We start from the raw sequence: 21,166 nt of genomic DNA, 5'->3' as shown, positions 1-21,166 counted from the left end.
GTGGGGGGGGGGGGGGGGGCGGGGGGTTAATTGTTGCGATTTTCTTTTGTGGTAAATGGTCACCCTTCCCCCACAGCAGCTCGAGCTGTGTGTGTGCGTTGCCGGGTGGTGCACTCAGGGTTCTGAGACCATGTGGTGCCTGCACCAGCCTCCTTTATCTTAGAACATTCTATGAGGCAAGCCCCATGTAATTGTTGACGTGGGGTTCTCCAGTTGCCAGCCTGTGACAGGGTGACTTGAGTGAACCCTGGTAACTAGGGAATGTGCGGAATGTGCTTGCCCTCTGTCTGAAATGTCCCATGTCCGGCCGTGCCTGCACTAGCCCCCACGTAAGTGTCAGCTCTTCTCCCCGCCTCTGAGGTGACCCACCCAGAACCGAAATGGCTCACAGCGGCTCCAGCTCCACACCGCCGTGCCCAAGTCCAGACATGTGGGAGCCCAAGTGCCGTTTCTTGGTACAAAAATGCCAAATTTCTGCGTGAGCTCAAGTCACGCCAGCTGGTCAGGGCACAGGCTGAATGCTGGCTTAAAGGGAATGAGTGTTTACATTTTTAATTGGGTGGCAGGCCGTGGTGGCTCAGGTCTGTAATCCCAGCACTTTGGGAGGCCAAGGTAGGTGGATCTCCTGAGGTCAGGAGTTCAAGACCAGCCTGGCCAACATGGTGAAACCCTGTCTCTACAAAAAATACAAAAATTAGTCAGTCTTGGTGTCGGGCATCTGTAGTCCCACCTACTCAGGAGTTTGAGGCAGGAGAATCGCTTGAACCCGGAAGGTGGAGGCTGCAGTGAGCCGAGATCACGCCACTGCATTCCAGCCTGGGATACAAAAGCAAAACTCCATCTTAAAAAAAAATGGCCGGGTGCAATGGTGCATACTTGTAATCCCAGCACTTTGAGAAACCAAGGCGGGTGGATCACCTGAGGTAAGGAGTTCAAGACAAGCCTGACTAACATGGTGAAACCCCATCTCTACTAAATACAGAAAAATTAGCCGGGCATGGTGGCATGCCTGTAATCCGAGGTACTTGAGAGGCTGAGACTCGAGAATCGCTTGTACCTGGGAGATGGAGGTTCCAGTCAGCCAAGATTTAGCCGTTGCACTCCAGCCTGGGCAACAAGAATGGAACTCCATGTCAAAAAACCCAAAATAAACAAAAAAAAAACAGGCCATGTAAGTTCGGTGAAAAATCCCGAAGCTGTTTAGATTCCCACTTGCGGAATATCCGACAGCACATTCCGCTGCATTCTCGCCAACCCTGGACATTGTTAGGCTTTGTAATTTTTGGCGTTCCGGTGGATGAGAAAATAGTATTTAATCATCGGTTTTCGTTTACCATTCCCTGATCACCTTGCAGTTACGAATTTTTCATATGTTTATTGCCTTTCATTTTTTGTCCTGTCTGAATTGTCCATGGCTACCCTTTAATGGCTTTATATTGGGTTATTTACTCTTAGTTAACTATTTGCAGTTCTCTATATGTTATGTTGATTTGTCTGTTAGCTATATTCCAAGCATTTTTTTTTCTTATTTTGTTGCTTTTATTTATTTTTTGAAACAGGGTCTCAGTCTGCCTCCCTGGCCAGAGGGTAGTGGTGCGATCATGGCTCACTGCAGCCTTGACCTCCCTGGGATCAAGCAATCCTCCCATCTCAGCCTCCTGGGTAGCTGGAGCTACAGCTGTGCACCACCACTCCAGGATAATTTTTGTATTAAATTTTTTTCATAGAGATGGGGGTTTCGCCATGTTGCCGAGGCAGGTATCGACCTCTAGGGCTTAGGATATCCACCCACCTTGGCCTACTGAAGTGCTGAGATTATAGGCATGAGCCACCACGTCTGCTCCCTTATTTTTTTTGTTCCCCTTTCTTTCTTTTTTTTTTTTTTTTATTAATCAAGTCCCTTTTTTTTCTCCCCGTGGTTATTTGGATGCTATGTACATATGCCATCTCTATTCTAGTGGTTACTTCTTCTTCTTCTTCTTTTTTTTTTTTTTTATGTGTTTAAAATGGAGACCTCTATTGTGTTTATTTGTTCTGGCTCTGAGTTCAAGTCCTGGATATCATTATCAATTTGTTGCCTCGTTGAATCTAATTCTCATTATGTGTCTTATGTATCTGGGTGTTAAGATCTCTTATTGTTGCATTAATCCTTTTACCCTTGCATCCTTGTAGCTTTGAAATCTATTTTATTAAGTGTGAGAATTGCAACTCCTGCTTTTTATTTATTTATTTTTGCTCTCCATTTGGTTGGTGAGTTTTTTTCCATCCCCTTGTTTTGAGTCTTTGTATATCTTTAGATATATCGTTAGATTTTGTGGATAATGTATATTTTGTGTGTTTAAAATGGAGAGCTCTATTGAGTTTATTTGTTCTGGATCTGAGTTCCAGTCCCGGATATTGTTATCAATTTTCTGTCTCATTGAATCTAAATCTCATTATGGGTCTTATGTATCTGGGTGTTAAGATCTCTTATTATTACATTAATCCTTTTATCCTTGTATCCTTGTAGCTTTGAAATCTATTTTGTCAAATGTGAAAATTGCAACTCCTGCTTTTTATTTATTTATTTTTGCTCTCCATTTGGTTGGTACGTTTTTTTTTCCAACCCTTTATTTTGAGTCTATGTATATCTTTGGATATACCGTTAGATTTTGTCTGTATCTTTTGATTGGGAGATTTGGTCGATTTAAATTTAGGGTTGCTGCCGTTTGATATTAACTGGCTATTTTGTCCTTTTGTTGATAAAAATTCTTCTTTATGTTAATGCTCTTTACTTTTTGGTGTATTTTTAGAAAGGGTCATACTGGTTGTTCCTTTCTGTGTATAGTTCTTCTTTTAGAAGTTCTTGTAAAGTAGGCCTGGTGGTAATAAAATCTCTGAGTACTTGCTTGTTCCTAAAAAATTTTATTTTTCCTTCAAATGTAAAGCTTAAATTGGCAGGATACGAAATTCTGGGCTGAAAGTTCTGTTGATTAAGTATATTGAATATTGGCCCCCACTCTCTTCTAGCTTGTAGGGTTTCCGTTGAGAGATCTGCTGTAAGCCTAATAGGCTTACCCTTATGGGTAACTTGATCTTTCTCTCTGGCTGCCCTTAATATTTTCTCCTTCGTTTCGATCTTGGTGAATCTAATGATTATGTGCCTTGGGGTTGGTCTTCTTGAGGAATATCTTTGTGGTGTTCTCTGTATTGCCTGGGGTTGAATAGTGTCCTGCTTTGCTAAATTAGGAAAATTTTCCTGGATAATGTCCTGGAGAGTATTTTCCAGCTTGAATTCATTCTCTCCGTCACATTCAGGTACACCAATCAAGCATATATTAGTTCTTTTCACATAGTCCCATATTGCTTGGAGACTTTGCTCATTCCTTTTTATCCTTTTTTCTCTATTCTTGTCTTGTTGTTTTGTTTCATTAAGTTGATCTTCGACCTCTGATACCCTTTCTTCTGCTTGATCCATTCGGCTGTTTAAGCTTGTACATATTTCACTAAGTTCTCATGTTGTATTTTTCAACTCCATAAGTTCATTTGTATTCCTCTCTATATTGTCTATTCTTTTCAACATTTCATCGAACCTTTTTTCCAAGTTCTTAGTTTCTTTACACTGGGTTAGAACAAGTTCCTTTAACTCCCAGAAGTTTCTTATCATCCACCTGTTAAAGCCTACTTCAGATAATGGAACACAGTCCTTTTCCATCAGGGCTTGTTCCGTTACTGATGAGTCCTTTTCCATCAGGGCTTGTTTGGTTGCTGATGAGTCCTTTTCCATCAGGGCTTGTTCCGTTGCTGATGGGTTCTGATTTTGAGTATACTCGGCCTTCTTAGGCTGTTTTTTTCCCTTAATTGTAGATGAACCGCCTTTCTAATTAGGTTTCTGAGTCGACGTCCGACTTATTGATTCCCAGTGCTGGGATCCGAGCAACCCACTGTGGCAGCCTAAATAGCAGCGTTAAGACTGATGGTGCTCTTCTGCCTGGGAATCTCTGGTCTGGCTTCCCTCTTGAGTCCGCAACAAGCGGCTCTGACTTCCTGGAGCTCCAAACTCCGGTCAGTAGGGGAAGCAGTCCCGTTGGCTCTGCATGAAGAGCTGCTGCGCCGAGACGCCGGCAAAACCGCTGCGGCAGCCACAAGAGTCGCGCTGGCGACCCATGGGGCTCCTCCACTGGGAATCGGCTGATCAGTGAGTGACGAAAATTCGTCCAAAAGTGTGGCGTCATCTCGTTCTCTGGGCTTTCACTGGGAGCTACAATCCTGAGCTGTTAGTGGTCGGCCATCTTGGATCGATCTCCTCTTCTTTTTTTTTTTTATTTGAGACAGTATCTCACTCTGTTGGCGAGGCTGGAGTGCAGTGGTGCAATCTCAGCTCACTGCAACCTCCACCTCCTGGGCTCAAGCAATTCTCCTGCTTCAGCCTCCCCAGTAGTAGCTGGGAGTACAGTTGTGTGCCACCATGTCCGGCTAATTTCTGTATTTTTAGTAGAGATAGGGTTTCACCATGTTGTCCAGGCTGGTCTCCAGCTCCTGACCTCAGATGATCTGCCTGCATCAGCCTCCCAAAGTGCTGGGATTACAGGTGTGAGCCACTGTGCCAGACCACTTTTTTTTTTTTTTGAGACAAGGTCTCACTCTGTCACCCAGGTTGGAGGGCAGGAGCACAATCACAGGCCACTGCAGCCTCTACTTGCACATCCCGAGTAGCTGGGACCACAGGTGCATGCCACTGCCCTGACACGACTTGCTTTTAAACAGTTATTAAATTCTTACATGTCTAAAAATGTCTTTAACCCCATGGTTAAAGTTTGGGTGTAGAATTTTAGGCTGGGAAATAATTTTTCCCCCAGAATTTCAAAGGTAGCAATTCTTTGTCTTTTTTTTTTTTAAATGGAGTCTTGCTTTCTTGCCCAGGCTGGAGTGCAGGGGTGTGATCTTGGCTCACTGCAACCTCCGCCTCCTGGGTTCACGTGATTCTCCTGCCTCAGCCTCCCAAGTAGCTGGAATTACAGGTGCCCGCCACCATGCCCGGCTAATATTTGTATTTTTAGTAGAGACAGGGTTTCCCCATGTTGGCCAGGCTGGTCTCAGTCTTGACTTCAAGTGATCCACCTGCCTGGGCCTCCCAGAGTGCTGGGATTACATGCACGAGCCACTGCGCCCGGCCAGCACCTTATTGTCTTCTAGTTCTGACTTCTGATGCTTTGAGTGTGACCTATGTTTTTTCTCTCTGCCAGTTTCTCTGTCAGTGTATCGAAGGTATCAGTTAGCCATCTTCTGGATTGCACTGCTGCTATTGAGAAGGCAGCCTGCCATCTAAGTCACAGTTTTAAAGGTGATCAGCTTTTTCCCTCTGGCTGCTTTTAATATCTTGTGTTTAGGTGTGGACCTATTTCTGTCTTCTCTGCTTGGGATTTATTGGGCTTCTTGAATTTGTGGATTTGTGTCTTTCTTCAGTTCTGGAAAGTTCTTAGGGAGTACCTCTTAAAATATTGCTGCTGCAGCCGGACACAGTGGCTCACGCCTGTAATCCCAGCACTTTGGGAGGCCCAGGCAGGCGGATCACCTGACGTCAGGAGTTTGAGAACAGCCTTGGCAACATGGCAAAACCCAGTCTCTACTAAAAATGCAAAAGAATTAGCTGGGCAGGGTGGCTCATGCCGGTAGTCCCAGCTACTCAGGAGGCTGAGTCATGAGAATTGCTTGAACCCAGGCAGCAGAGATTGGCAGTGAGCTAAGATTGTGCCACTGCACTCCAGCCTGGGCAGCAGAGTGAGACTCTATTTCAATTAAAAAACAATTGCTGCTGCTTTATTCTCTGTCTTCTCTCTCTGGCATGACAATTGGATTTTTGTTAGACCTACTCATGCTACCTTCCATGTCTTCTATTTTTCTTTGTGCCTCTTTGCTGCATTCTGGTAACTTTCTTTAGCTCCTCTGTACAATTTACTAATAGTCTCTCCAGCCATATCTAATCTGCCATTAAATTCATCTATTGAACATTTATTTATTTATTTATATTTGAGAGGGAGTTCACTCTACCGCCCAAGCTGGAGTGCAGTGGTGCGATCTCAGCTCACTGCAACCTCTGCCTCCTGAGAATCGCGTCAAGCGATTCTCCTGCCCCAGCCTCCCGAGTAGCTGGGACTACAGGCATATGTCATCATGACCAGCTAATTTTTGTATTTTTAGTAGAGATGGGGTTTCGGCATGTTGTCCAGGCTGGTCTCGAACTCCTGATCTCAAGTGTTCCACCAACCTTGGCCTCCCAAAGTGTTTGGATTACAGGTATCATTCTCTACACTCAGCCTCATAATTTAATTTTTGGGGTAGGGTCTCACTGTGCCACCCAGGCTGGAGTTTAGTGGCACAATCTTGGCTCACTGCAACTTCTGCCCCCCGGGTTCAAGCGATTCTCCCACCTCACCTCCCGAGTAGCTGGGATTGCAGGTGCATGCCACCACGCCTGACTAATTTTTGTATTTCTTTTTATATAGACAGGGTTTCACCATGTTGGCTAGACTGGTCTTGAACTCCTGACCTCAAGTGATCTACCTGCCTCAGCCTCCCGAAGTGCTGGGATTACAGGGATGAGCCACCACACCTGGTCTATGTTGAACATTTAGTTTCAAAAGTGTGAAATCTGGCATATGTATATAAAGGTGCAGAAAACATTGAGACACGTTTTAAGAAATAACGGTAGGGTGAACACACATTTAACCACTACTCAGGCCAGGCACTCCAGCCTCCATGGTCACCCCAATCATAATCCCCTTCTCCCAATCCCCTTCTCCTGCCCAAGTGGGAACCATTGTCCTGGGGTTTCTGTTGCCACCATCTGAACTGCTCTTTCTGCTTTCTGGCCTGCGTAGTCATCCCTACACAACATCATATAGTTTTGCTGCTCTTGGAATGTCTGTAAATGGAACCATATTTAGTATGGATTTTCTGTTTAGTTTCTTTTTTCAACATTATGCTTCTGAAATACATTCATGTTTTTCAAGGCTGCAGTTCATTCTCATTGCTGTACAGTAGTATATTGTTGCATGTATTACAGTTTACTTACACGTTCTGGGCAGGTGGGAACATCAGTGTACCTGGGAGTGTTGCCTGTTAATGAAGTTTCTGGATCATTTGGTATGCATGTCTTCAACTTGGTGACGCTGTCAAGTGTTTTTCTAAGGTGGTTGTACCAATTTACTTCCCACCAGTAATGACTGAGAGTTCTTCTTGCTCCGCATCCTTGCCAACACTTATTATTGTTAGTCTGTGTAAGTTTGACCAATCTACTGGGTGCATAGTGGTATCACTTTGTGTTCTAAAAATTGAGGTATAGGCCAGACTTGGTGGCTCACACCTGTAACCTCAGCACTTTGGGAGGCTGAGGTGGGTGGATTGCTTGAGCCCAGGAGTTCAACACTAGCCTGGGCAACGTGGTGAAATCCTGTCTCTACAAAAAATACAAAAATTAGCCAGGCATGGTGGTGCACACCTGTAGTCTCAGCTACTCAGGAGGCTGAGGTGGGAGGATGGCTTGAGCTTGGGAGGTGGAGACTGCAGTGAGCCATGGTGGTGCCACTGCATTTCAGCCTGGGAGACAGAGCAAGACTCTGTCTCAAAAAGAATTGAGGTATTAATATGATTTACTTACAATAAAATACCCAGAACCAAGCTGTCTATTACAGTGTAATCACTTCTGACTTGACCCTGGGAGAGCATTTTCAAATCACACACTATCTGGAAGGCACTTACAGTTTCAAAGTAGAAACATGCTAGGCACGGTGGCTCACACCTGTAATCCCAGCACTTTGGGACACCGAGGCAGGCGGATCACTTGAGGTCAGGAGTTTGAGACTTGCCTGATCAACATGGTGAAACTCTGTCTCTACTAATAATACAAAAATTAGCTGGGTGTGGTGGCACACGCCTGTAATCCCAGCTATTTGGGAGGCCAAAGCACGAGAATTGCTTGAACCCAGGAGGCAAAGGTTGCATTGAGCTGAGATTGCACCACTGCACTCAAGCCTGGCTGACAGAGAGACTCGGTCTCAAAAGTAGAAACAGAACAGAGGCTGCACCTGAGCTGTCCCCCATCTCCCTCTCCTAGCTCCTTGCTCCCCAGTCTGCCCTGGTGGGCTGGGTTCCAGCTATGCTGCTCTTGCCATTTTTTATTTTAGAGGTAAGAAAACTGTGTCTCAGAGTAGTTTATTAACTTGCTCAAGGTCTCAGAGTGGGAGAGCCAGAATTTGAACAGGGCTCTTTGTCAAAGGCAATGTTACCCCCTCACCATGTGAGAGACTCCTTTTGTGTTACAGTAGAATTTTCTACCCTAGACTGTCAGCTCTATGAGATCAAGGAATGTGTCTGGTTTCTGTACCACATGGTCGGCTGTCAGGAAATATGTGTGGAATGAATGATTGGATGGATGAATGAACCTGTTAGGTTGCAAATCTCTCTGCCTACCTCTCCTGTCTCCCCGGGAGTAGCACTACAGCAAGCTGTAAGGGTCAACGGAAATGACTTTATTCCATACTTTACAAGAACAGTTCTTTATAAATGAGACCCACAGTTGGTCATTTTTGGAAGAAGTGCAGGGCAGATGCAGAAGGGAGTCTGGCCACCCGTGGGTCGTAGTGAGGTGCACATTTAGAGCAAGGAGTCAGACGCCGAAAAGAGGGGAGGGAGCCCTGAAGATGAACGTCGCCTCTCCAGTCTGTGTCAGGCCTGTCTTGAATGCACAAATCTTGTGTGTCTAAGTATCCGTACATATGTGGAAGAATTTTATGAAGTCATAACTTGTCCAATTCTCCCACACTTTGCAGCTCACAGAGCACCATCCTGTGCTTTCTTGTTTCCCAATGTAGGCGGAACACACCAGGAGTCCCAGTGCAACCCTCCCCTCCAGTGTGCCTTCCTGCACGTCCCTGTCATCCAGTGAAGACGGCCCCAGTGGCTCGTCCAGCCTCTCAGATGGGGGCCTAGCCCAGAACTTACAGGACAGTGTCAGCCACCACATCCTCTACCTCTGAGAGCAGCTGGGAGTAGAGAAGGCCAGTCGGGATGACAATACTGTGAGCTACCTCAAGCTGGTATCCACGGCAGACTGGTACCAGGTGCCACACATCCGGCAGGCCTTCGAGAACGTGAACCAGTGCACCTCTGCCACCATTGCCAGATCGAGCCCAGGCTCCACCGGTGTCACCAGCAGCTCCGGGAGATGGAGGAGGGCTGCAGGCCCAAAAGCTTACTGCTGATGGCACCAGCCAACTGCGAGCCGCCCAGTGAGAAGCCCCGGCTTTCAGAGTGCCCCAAGCCGGGTGGGGAAGACGGGCCCGCCAACTTGCCTGATGCCAGCAGACCCTTCACCCTGGAGAGTTGCTTCCCAAGCTTGCAGCAGGGGACAAAGAGACATATCCGCTCAGAGGCAAAGGATGTGGCCCAGCAACAAAAGCTGCTGTTGCAGAAGGTGAAGGAAGAGCTGGAAGAAGTCAAGAAGTTGCATGCCAGCCTCCAGGTGGCGCGTCACAGCCTAAAGGAGAGGTCTCTGACCGACCTGGAGCTGCTGCTGGAGTCCCTTCAGGAGGAGAAGTGTAGGTGAGGCTTTGGGGACTGGAAGCAGAGGAGGAACCACTCCTGGGAACCACCTGTGAGAGGGTGAAAGGGAGCCAGGACATGGGCCCGGAGAGCAGGCTGAGGGGCCAGTTGGAAGAGCCAGCCCCCTCCCTGCAGTCCCACACCTGCCTTGACCCTTCTGGTGAAAATGCTCCAGCTCAGCGGCCCCTGCCAGGTGGTTGCAGTGGCACATCGGCTGGCCCAGACTCCAGTGGCAGGAGACAACATGGGGGCAGCGAGAGTCCAGCAGACCCCTGGCACTAGTCAGGGAGGCGGCGTCCTCTGGCCCCGATCTGTTGGGAAGGTCAGGACTAGAGTCGCCTCGCCAGCTCTGGTCTCTTCACCTAGCTGAGCTGAGGCACCGGTCGGGTCTTAGATACTTATTTGAAAAATGACTGCCTTCTGGTGAATGCTTGCTCTGTACTGTACAGTAGCTCGATTTTCTTTCCCTCTAAGATGGGGCTAGGGCCCACCAATTAGAAAAAAAAGGCAAGCTCAATCTCTCGACAGATTCTTTCCATTCTTACTGGAAGCGTTGTCTGGGTTTCCATGAGCCCTCAGGGGGTGCCGCATTCTGTCACCTCACCTCCGTCTGTGGCTAATTAACTCCAGTCCCTCTAGTGGCCTGGCGAGGGAGGCCAAGAGTCTCTTAGGTGAGCCAAGAGTCCCAGCATTTGCAAGGAAAGAAGAAGCCCACAGTCCTTTTAGTGCCTACTTGGTGCAGGGCAAGAAGCAAGTGGGAATCATCCTCTAGTTTCCCCAGGGACATTTTGTCAGTGTTTACATGGCCTAAGAATCTGTTAGATGACAGTCAAAGAACATTACAGGGAAACCATTACCAATGAGATGACCAGTTGGAGTTGCATTTTGGAGGTTATTTTCACAGGGCGTGGCAACCAAGTCTAAAATCTTGGGAGCATTAAAGACTACTTTGTCAAAAATCACACTTACCCAGTCAGCTTTCTATTAAGCAACAAGAGAGCGTGCTGGCAGTTACTGACTTCCCTGTATGTTTCCAAGCCGCACAGGCCAGTGAGAATGCTGTGCTTGGAGAAACTCTTAACCCTCTCAAATCCCAGTCTTTCACCACCTCTTGATACGGGGGTGGCTGCAGGGGAGCAGGGCAATACTTCTGTCTCTCCCCCTCTCAGACTTTTGCTGCAAATTCTAGAAGCCTGTATTTCCGACCCAGTACCCGCCCCCACATTGGACTGTGACATGGGTGAGAGGCAAACTTTGATCGCATTCAGCCACTGGGATTTTTGGTTGTTTGCTGCAGCAGGGAGCCTGCCCTTACTGATGCTCAGCGTGAGCAGAAAACCAGGTCTGCAGGGCCCACATCTACTAGGAGGAATGGAGGAAGGGCTGGTGATGATTTCGCTGTTGTCACCGTCTCATCACTGAGCTCTGGAGCACCAGGTTAAGTGGCATTGTTCTGTGGCCCTCAGACGCCCACTTTCTGGATGGGGAAGTGGAGTCTCGCAGAGGCACGAGCAGGCAAGGTGGCCCGTAAGCACGGACCTGAGAGCATTTCACCACGCCCTGGCTGTGTGGCTAAGTAAGTTAGGTGCAGGGGACACAGGAATTCATGGCATTTTAAAAACATATACTTCCTGAAAATCTTCTTGCAAACTTTTACATGAGCTGGACACAGGTTTCCACAGGCCCCTGTGACGGTTGCGTCTCCCCTGGTGTATCACACACTGAGACTCCACCCTGCAAGTCCTGTGCCGTTTCACACCGTTAAGTCCGTCTGCTTTCAGAAGGGTTGTTGTAGTTTCTTTTTAAATTGGTCTTGACATGTCTTGACTGAGAGTGGCCACAGCCGAGAGAGCCCTGACCCATGGGGAAGTTAGGTGGGGATGTGTGTGTCAGGTGAGCCAGTGAGGAGGCAGAATGAAAATGCATGAAACCGCAGAAATGGACTGGGCGCGGGGCTCACGCCTGTAATCCTAGGACTTTGGGAGGTCGAGGTGGGCAGATTGCTTGAGCTCAGGAGTTTGAGATCAGCCTGGGCAACATAGTGAGACCTCGTATCTACAAAAAATGGAAAAATTAGCTGGGCGCGATGGCACGTGCCTGTAGTCCCAGCTATTCCGGAGGCTGAGCAGGGGTGGGGATCCCTTGAGCCCGGGAGGTTGATGCTGTGGTGAGTCATGATTGCACCACTGCTCTCCATCCTGGGTGACAGAGCGAGACCCTGTGTAAAAAAAAAAAAAAATGTATGAGTCAGATCGCAGAGACGTTAGGTGTGCTGATGAAATGCAGAGGGGAAGTCTGGGGGCAGCAGAGAGCTGATTGAGCTCATCAGCTGTGCAAGAGTGAAGCGTAGAACCGAAGTGCGGGGAAGCTACGGAGCTGTGCCTGTTAGGGTCAGCGGGTGTGATGTGATCCTACAGGCTTTCCTGCAGGGGTTGTGGATTGGCTGGTTTAAAGAAAACATGCGCAAAGGAAGGAACTGATTTACATGACTCTGGTGTAGAGCATTAAGCTTTATTGTGCTCAGCAGCCATGGGATGTGTTGGGTTTTGGGTCAGTGAGGTGAGGACCACGTGGGCTATATTGCAAACAATCACATGGCAGGGAGGGAGGGGTGTTATCTAGGGCAAAGGTGACAGGGGACAACTGCTAAAGTTGGATGCTGGGGCAGCAACTGTAATAAACACATTTATGACAGGAGCTTACTTTTAAAAATAATTTATGTAGAAGTCACGTAATGTGGAATTCACCATTTGAAAGCATATAATTGAGTGGCATTAAGCACATCTGCTGCGTTGTGCAACCACACCTCTGTCTAGCTGCCTAACACTTTCACCATCCTGGAAGGAGACCTCCAGACTCACCATGCTGCCACTCCTTAGTCCCTCCTATCCTTAGCTCCAGGCACTCCCTAATCTGCTTCCTGCCTCTATGGGGTCGCCTCTTCTGGATTTTTCATATAAATGGGACCATGCGATACGCAGCCTTTTGTGTCTGGCTTCTTTCACTGCGCACACTGTTTTCAAGGTTCACTCATGTTGTAACATGTATCAGTGCTTCATTCTCTTGACGGCTGAATAATACTCCGGTGCGTGGATAGACCACATTTTGTGTATCTGTCCATCAGTGGATGGAGATTTGTGTTGTTTACACCTTTTGGCTATTGTGAGAAGCCCTGCTCTTAACACTCACATGCATGCCATTTGTTTGAACACCGGTTTTCAATTCTTTGGGGTCTATAATCAGCAGTAGAATTGCTGGACTCTGTAGTGCCTCTGGGTGTAATGTTTGGAGGACCTGCCAGACTCTTTCCACAGCAGCTGGGCCATTCTGCCTCCCCACCAGCGATGCACAAAGCTTCCAGCTTCTTCACATCCTTGCCACCGTTTGTTGTTATCTATTTTTTTTAACCGATGTCACTGTGAAGTGATATCTTATTATGAGAGCTGTCTTTTTTTATTTTTCCTGAGTCTTTCAATAGGCAGAAGTTCTTTCTTTCTTTTTCTTTTGAGATGGAGTCTTGCTCTGTTGCCAGGCTGGAGTGCAGTGGTGCGATCTCAGCTCACTGCAACCTCCACCTTCAGGATTCAAGTGATTCTCCTGCCTCAGCCTCCTGAGTAGCTGGGATTGCAGGCATGCTCCACCACGCCCGGCTAATTTTTGTGTTTTTAGTAGAGACGTGGTTTCACCATGTTGGCCAGGATGGTCCTTGTCTCTTAACCTCATGATCCGCCCACCTCGGCTTCCCAAAGTGCTGGGATTACAGGCCTCTTTCTTTTTTTCTTTTTCGTTTCTTTTTCTTTTTTTTACAAGGTCTCTGTTGCCCAGGCTGGAGTGCAGTGATGCAGTCATAGCTCACTGCAGCCTTGAACTCCTGGGCTCAAGCGATCTTCCTGCCTCGGCCTCCCGAGTAGCTGAAAGTTCAAGCGTGTGCTACCATGCCTGGCTAATTTTTAAAAATTATTTGTAGAGATGGGATCTTGCTACATTGCCAGGCTGGTCTTGAACACCTGGTTTCGAATCCTTCTCCGGTCGTGGCCTCCCCAAGTGCTAGGATTGCAGATGTGAGCCACTGTGCCTGGCAAGTTCTTATTTTTAAATGCATTTTTTATGGATCGTGGTTAAAAAAAACCCCACACAACATATTCTTTTTGATTCTGCAAAGTGCAGGATCTCTATGACAGCCACAATTAGACTCAGGAGCCTTGGGGCTGGGTTATGGCCCTGGGGTCTCCTTCATGAAATCTGCGTTTGTGGGTCCTTGCAGAGGACATTTCTGGGCCCTGGAAGGACTGTGGCTGCTTCCGCTGGAGTTGCTTGAGGCCCCTGGTCAATCTCCCCTCCGTGTGCTGAAGAGAAGCTCTGCCTGGATGGGGAGTGGGGAAGCCCAAGGCTGGATCCCTGGGGCTGAGAGGTCACAGCAACAGTGAAGCCTCTAGTAACCACAGCCTGTTATCTCTGAGCCTGGTCTCAAAGCGAAACACACCAGAACATTCTTGGGACAGAGCAGCTAGGGTCTGGATGCCCGCAAGGACCTGGTGTCCAGAAAAGAAGGAAAAGCACAGAGACCTGGCATATTTACTTACGGGCCTTTTCAGTATGACGGGAGACTATAAGAAAATTTCACGACTGCCCACTTGAGGATACAGCCAGAAATACCAAGCAAGAGTGAAAGTCTTGCCTCACTGCAACCTCCGCCTCCTGGGTTCAAGCAACCCAAGTATCTCATGCCTCAGCCTCCCAAGTAGCTGGGACCACAGGCTCCAGCCACCACACATGGCTAATTTTTGTATTTTTAGTAGAGACAGGGTTTCACCAGTTTGCTCAGGGTGGTCTTGAACTCCTGACCTCAGGCAATCCACCTGCCTCAGCCTCACAAAGTGCTGGAGTTATAGGCGTGAGTCACCGCGTCCAGCCTAAGTGGGCATTTTTTAGTCTACCATGCCTCACCTATTTGTAACAACCAGAATGTCTCTGGAGATTGCCAAATGTCCCTGGGGGGGATTGCCCCTGGTTGAGAACCACTATCCTAGACCATGAAACTAGTGGGTGTGACCCTGTCTCTGATGGTTAATGATGCTGAATCCCTTTTCACGTGCTTATCAGCCGACAAGTCTTTGGCTTGTTTTCAAATTGGATATTCTTTTTATTGTTGAGTTGTCAGAGCTCTTTATGTACTCTGGACCAGTCTCTGTCACTCCCTACTTTCTCTTTTCTCACGCCACTCATCACCTAAACTGCTCGCGCGTGTAGGTATTCATTTGTGTTGCATTGTTCTCGTCAAAATATTAGCACATTCAGGGAGGCCACTGTGTCTGGGTCCCTGCTAAAGACTTGGCACATGATGGCTGTTCTATGACTACCTGTTTCATGGGTCAGTCCGGGTGCTTCTTGCCCTCCCTTCCTGAAGGGACCCAGCTCTCCCTCTAGGCTGCCTCCCTTCTCCTCCACATATATCAGAACTCTGTCTGCTCTGTCTTGGGGCCATCAGGACAGGGTCAGGAGGGCTGATTCCGGATTTAGGCCTGGCCCAGCCTCCTCTCTGCCAGGTGTTTACTTAATTACCTTGGACGAGGTGCTTCAAGTTGGCAATCCTTGATTTCCACATCTGGAAAATGGAGGCAATAATGATTCCACTATTGTTGGGACTGTTGTGAGAATTAATTAATACTTGTGTGTAAGCCCCGAGTAGATGCTGATGGAACTGAATTTACAATTACTTTCTCCTTCCTATCTGCAAACTAAGTCCTTGAAAGATTGTAAAGAAAAATTGAGCCAGATGTGGTGGTGTGTGCCTGTAATCCCAGAAATTTGAGACTAGCTTGGGCAACAAAGCGAGACCACATTTCTGCAAATAAAATGTAAAAGTGTTATCCAGGCTTGGGAGGCTGAGCCAGGAGGATCGCTTGAGCCTGGGAGTTTCGTGTTGCAGTAAGCTATGACTGTGCCACCGTACTTCAGTCTGGGTGACAGAGGACAGAGTAAGACCTTGTCTCATAAAAAAAAAAAAAAAAAAGCAGTTGTTGATGGCTTTTTCTTTTAATGGTGTCTTGCTCTGTCGCCCAGGCCAATGTCTTGGAATTATTAATGGCCGTGCTTGTTGCACAACACGGCATGTGCTGAGTGTTAGTGAATTGTTCACCTTAAAATCATTCATTTTATGTTATGTGAAATTTGCCTCAATAAAAACGAAATCAAAAGGAAGCTGCTCAGGTGCTGAGCAGGCAAGACTTTCACTCTTGCTTGGTATTTCTGGCTGTATCCTCAAGTGGGCAGTCGTGAAATTTTCTTATAGTCTCCCGTCATACTGAAAAGGCCCGTAAGTAAATATGCCAGGTCTCTGTGCTTTTCCTTCTTTTCTGGACACCAGGTCCTTGCGGGCATCCAGACCCTAGCTGCTCTGTCCCAAGAATGTTCTGGTGTGTTTCGCTTTGAGACCAGGCTCAGAGATAACAGGCTGTGGTTACTAGAGGCTTCACTGTTGCTGTGACCTCTCAGCCCCAGGGATCCAGCCTTGGGCTGACTTTTCTCAAGGTATTTGCTTAGGCCTTTGTTGCAGGCTCGGGTCGTGTTAACTTGAAGGCACAAGAACTTCCATTTCTTCCCAAATTTCTCCATGTCAGAGCATCCTGCATCTTTGGATCTCTGAGGTTGTCTGACCCAAGGTCTGAGCCACTCTCTGAACTGGTTCCTCCATCCCTATTGTGTTGAAGCAAAGCGCAGACATTTTATCAGTTCATCTGTAAATATTTCAGTGTGAACCTGAAATATGGATCACTTTGTCAACATAGTCTAAATGCCACACCAAAAATGTTTTAAAACAAGTCCGCAATGTTAAATATACAGTCGCTGTCACCTTATTGCCTCACACATGCCATCATTCCTTTTTATTTCTGAAGAATATGTTTTGCTGGGCATAGAATTGTAGGTTGGCACTTAATTTTTTGAAATAATAAGCATTTTGAACAAACCATTCCCTTCTGGTGAAAAGGCAGCTGCCAGTCTTCTTGTTGCTCCTTGCATGACAGTTTCGTTTTCCTCAGGCTCCTTTTAAGATTCTTTTTCTTTGGTGTTTAGTGGTTTTGCTCTGATGTTCAGTGTGGTTGTCTCTTCTGTGTGCGCCACTGACTCTCCCCTTTGTGTGGTTTTCTTTGCGTTCAGCCTGCTTGGCTACTTGGGTTTATGGCTTGATGTCTCTCGTAAATTTTGGAAATTTTCAGCCATTATATTTTCAAATATTGATTCTGCCCTAGTCTCTCGTTTCTCCCCTTTTAAAGTCCCAGTGTGTTTGACCTGTATCCCTACATCCCCTGGGTTCCTGGTGATTTTCCTCCCACTTAGGCTTCTGTTTTGTTGGGTCTTAACCCAGCTCCCCAAGGCACCTCACTTTGGTACATTTGCTCAGAGCAAGCTCATTGATTCTGGCCACATGCACCCATTGCCCCCATGCTACTGACCCAACCTACAGCTGTTTCTCCATCTCAGACCTTTTCTCCAAGTTGCGAGCCATGATTAGGTTCTAGCTCAATTTGCCAAAAGCAAATTCTCAGAAATGATCAAGAATATACTCTGTGGCCGGACACAATGGCTCATGTCTGTAATCCCAGCACTTTGGGAGGCCAAGGTGGGCAGATCACCTGTGGTCAGGAGTTGGAGACAAGCCTGGCCAACATGGTGAAACCCCATCTCTACTTAAAATACAAAAATAAGCCAGGAGTGATGGTGCATGCTTGTAGTTCCAGCTACTCGGGAAGCTGAGGCAAGAGAATCACTTGAACCTGGCAGACGGAGGTTGCAGTGAGCTGAGATGGTGCCACTGCAGTTTAGCCTGGGCAACAGAAAGAGATCTGTCTCCAAAAAAAAATCTATCTATCTATCTATCTATCTATCTATCTATCTATCTATACACACACACACACACACACACACACACACACAATTCCAATAAAGTTTAGAACACGTTGTGCTGGAGAGGGTGGTCTTAACAGCTTTGGTCTGTCTTGAGGGTGCCTGGCTTGACTGGTCATCATTTTGTCTTCATAAGAGCATTCTTCATAGTTGTCCATTTGCCTCTGTGACTATAGGAGTTGGATGGAGAGGGGTCTGTGACCAAGGAAGAGAAGGGAGCGTAGCTGCCAGAGGGCCAGGAGGGGAGCAGAGAGAAGGGGAGACTGAGAGAATGTCCTTATGAAAATATTGTTTACTAACATCTGAATAGACTATTTAAGAATGCATTCAAGAATAGCTTCATGTATCTTTATAAATACATTGATGAAGAAGATTGACTTCGTATTCCTGAGGACAGTTAAAATCTTGAGTGTTCTCGCAGCTAGGTCGTTCATGTGCATGGAAAGAGTAATGAGGAATCTATTTTCGGGGTGGCCGTCCTGCTGAGCCACTCCCTGTCTCTGTGAGCAGTAGCCTAGTCCATGTTGTCCGCCAACTCTCTTCTCAACAGGGACCTGGGGCAGAGACAAATGGAACATTCCTTGAAATGCTGTGAGGAACCGGCTTTTGACAAATGAGCTATCAGCTTATTTAGCGCCCGGGGCATTTCTTGTGGGTGTCAGTCAAATCCTTGGAGGGGGACCAAATAGAAGTTGTCACTGTTTTCCTTGTCTCTGTCAGCACCACCGTTTAGACCTCCTGCACCCCAGGCCTGCCGCCACCCTCCTGGCCCTCCTGGGCCGACAGCCCTACAGTCTATGGGTTCCATCACTCTCTGGTGCCTTCTGTCTTCTACGTAAGCAGTGGCCAGAGCCCCTTCACTGGCCCCCTGGCCTCTTTCTTTCTGGCCTGTTCTTTGTGGTGCCAAATGAGGAACTTTGAAGAAGTTTTTAAATTATGAAGTATTTCAAGCCCAGGGAAAGTGTACAGGATAATACAAGTAACAGCTCCAGGTTTCTGAAATCTTAATATTGGCCATATTCACTTCAAATCTTATTTTTTTAGGAAATAAAACTTTAAAATATCCAGTTAAAGCTCTCATTACTCCTTCCCAGCACCGTCTCCCTTCCGCTGGCCTCGCTATTCTCATATGGGAGCTTATCTTTTCCATGTGTGGTTTTATACTTTTCCTTCTTATATAATTATACACACAACAGGTAGTGATTGTTTTCTTTTAAAGATGGGGTCTTGCTCTGCTGCCCAGGCTGGAGTGCAGTGGCGTGATGACAGCTCACTGCAGCCCGGAAATCCTGGGCTCAAGAGATCCTCCCGCTCAGCCTCCAGAATAGCTGAGACTACAGGCACGTGCCACCATGTCCAGATAATGCTTAATTTTTTTTGTAGAGATGGGGTCTCACTGTGTTGCCCGGGCTGGTCTTGAATTCATCCTGGCCTCCAACAGTCCTCTTGCCTTGGCCTCCCAAAGCACTGGGATTGCAAATATGAACTACTGCACCTTGCCTGCTTGTGGTTTTTTAATAGCTCCATTGAAATATAATTTACATATTATAAAATGCACAATTTTAACTACACTTCAATGGTTTTTAGTAAATTTACTGAGTTGTGCAACTATTGCCACGATTCACTTTTTTCTTTTTGTTTAAATAACAGCTTTATTGAGATATAATTCACATACCATAAAATTCACCCATTTAAAGTGTACAATTCACTGGATTTTAGTATATTCACAGTTGTTCAACCATCACCACTATCGAAATCTGCACTATTTTCATCAGCCCCAAAGCAGCCCTGTACTCATTAGCCACTCCCCACCCCCCACCCCCAGCCCCTGGCACCCACTAATCTGCTTCCAGTCTCTTTGGATTTGCCTATTCTGGCCATGTCCTATTAATGGAATTGAAGTGGAATCTGTGGTCTTTTGTGCTTGTTCAATCCCTATATCACCATATTTCTATAGTAACTGCAGGCTCAACTTCGTGCTAAACACTGGTCCTGGGAGATTTGTGGAATTTGAGAGCACACGCAGATAGTTCCCAGCTTCATTTCTACAACTTCCAGTCTGTGGCTGTTTCTGTAAAGCTGTTACAAAAGAGTGACTACATATAAAATACATAGGAATATTGGTGTGCATGTGGCTGGTGTGTGTTTGGGACATTCCCAGGCAGACCTGGAGTGGGAGGCAGGCTTTCCCTCGAGCCTGGGGAGGGAGGAGGAGGGGAGAATTCGAACCCGAATCTAGTCTAGGCGCAGGGCTCCTAGCTGTGGGCATGAGCTCTGGGCGAGGTATTGAAGGAATCTTACTTTCTCTTTTGTTCGCAAGACAAGTGTTATTGGAAGAACAGGTGAACGCTCACCTGCAGGGACACCTGGATGAGATTTACAACCTCAAACACAATCTGGCCTTCATGGAAGAGAAAATGGCCTATCTATCCTATGAGAGAGCCAAGGAAATATGGGTGAGAACCTCCTGGGGGAGGCTTGTGAGGAGGACGGAGGGATGAGCAAATCCATTCTGATACCCCCAAACCAAAGCAAGACATGGGTTGTCGAGCTGCCCCCTCCTGAGGTTCAGTGGCCACACACACACTTGTTTCAGAGCTAGCAGCGTCTGATCTTTACACTCACGCTCCGCTTCTCACCATCTGGCTTAGCCGCTTTTGCTACTTTGATGCTGCAGTGCTCACCAGTGAGCCTCTGACTCGGGAGATCTGGGGTGGCGCTGCCGCCTCTGCTGCTGCAGGTGTGGGAGTGCCCTCTGAGAACCACTCCTTAGACCTGGCTTCCCTCTCCTCACTCTTCCATTCCCATAGCACCTACTCCCATCCCTGGTAGCTGTGTCCTGACCAGGTCCTTGGCCTCAGGAGACAGTGGGTGGGGGAGTGCGTCCGGACCAGATGAAGCCTTCCCTGTTCCTGGAGCGCCTGCACCTTACCCTCTGCGTGGCTGTGCACTCAGCTCTGCTCCCCTCCTGGAATACCCACTCCACAGTACTTGCTGCGCGCCCCTAGGAACTCAATGAACAACCACAGCTCTGTGCTGACTTCCGGTGCGTGCATTTTCACCTCCTGCAGGAGATCATGGAGACCTTCGAGAGCCGAATATCCAAGCTGGAGACGCTACCTCAAGTCACCCAGCTGGAGGCAGCGGAGCACCTCCAAAGCCGTCCCCTACGGGTGGTGTTCAGGTTCCTGAGACCGCTCCTCTCACTGACCACCGTCCTCTTGGTCTTTGTCTCCACCTTGTGTGCCTGCCCCTTCTCACTGGTCAACTCGCGCCTGCGCACTTGCAGCATGCTGATGCTGACCGGGCTTGGGGTCCTGGCCTGGCAGAGGTGGCACACCATCCCTGCCATGGACTGGCAGGCATGGGTCCCCTCTAGGTGGAGACTGTACTCCAAGGACTCTGAACCTCCAGCCGATGGACCTTAAGGGGGCAGGAGGGCCACCTGTCTTAGCTTGCTGGCTCGCTCCCTCCTCCCCTCCACAGCTCTTACTTCCCGATTACGTAACCACCAACCCCTGTGAAATGGATGCAGACGCCCACCCGCCTCACACTTCTGTTTTGCCAGGATTCTTTCACACCCGTGGTAGACACGAGGCTCGGGAAAGATTAAAGTCTATGAAGCACTCTCTCCTCTTTACTCCCCTTGCGCTCTCTCGAGACGCAGTGCCTGCACACT

General features: G+C 47.6%; 1 protein-coding gene across 1 annotated transcript; it reads left to right on the top strand.

The window, feature by feature from the left end:
* Positions 1 to 265: 265 nt before the first annotated feature.
* TEX28 (testis expressed 28) lies at positions 266 to 21,112 on the top strand. The gene is given in 5 exon segments (XM_035288093.3): positions 266 to 329; positions 8,853 to 9,156; positions 9,159 to 9,582; positions 19,808 to 19,943; positions 20,559 to 21,112. Coding segments are annotated over 5 exon segments (1,251 nt in total). The 5' UTR covers positions 266 to 299; the 3' UTR covers positions 20,916 to 21,112.
* The last annotated feature ends 54 nt before the right edge of the window (positions 21,113 to 21,166 follow it).

Source organism: Callithrix jacchus, chromosome X, assembly GCF_049354715.1.
Source record: "Callithrix jacchus isolate 240 chromosome X, calJac240_pri, whole genome shotgun sequence".
Taxonomy (NCBI): Eukaryota; Metazoa; Chordata; class Mammalia; order Primates; family Cebidae; genus Callithrix; species Callithrix jacchus.
Note: the sequence above shows the minus strand (reverse complement) of the source record. Positions and strands in the feature narration are given on the sequence as shown.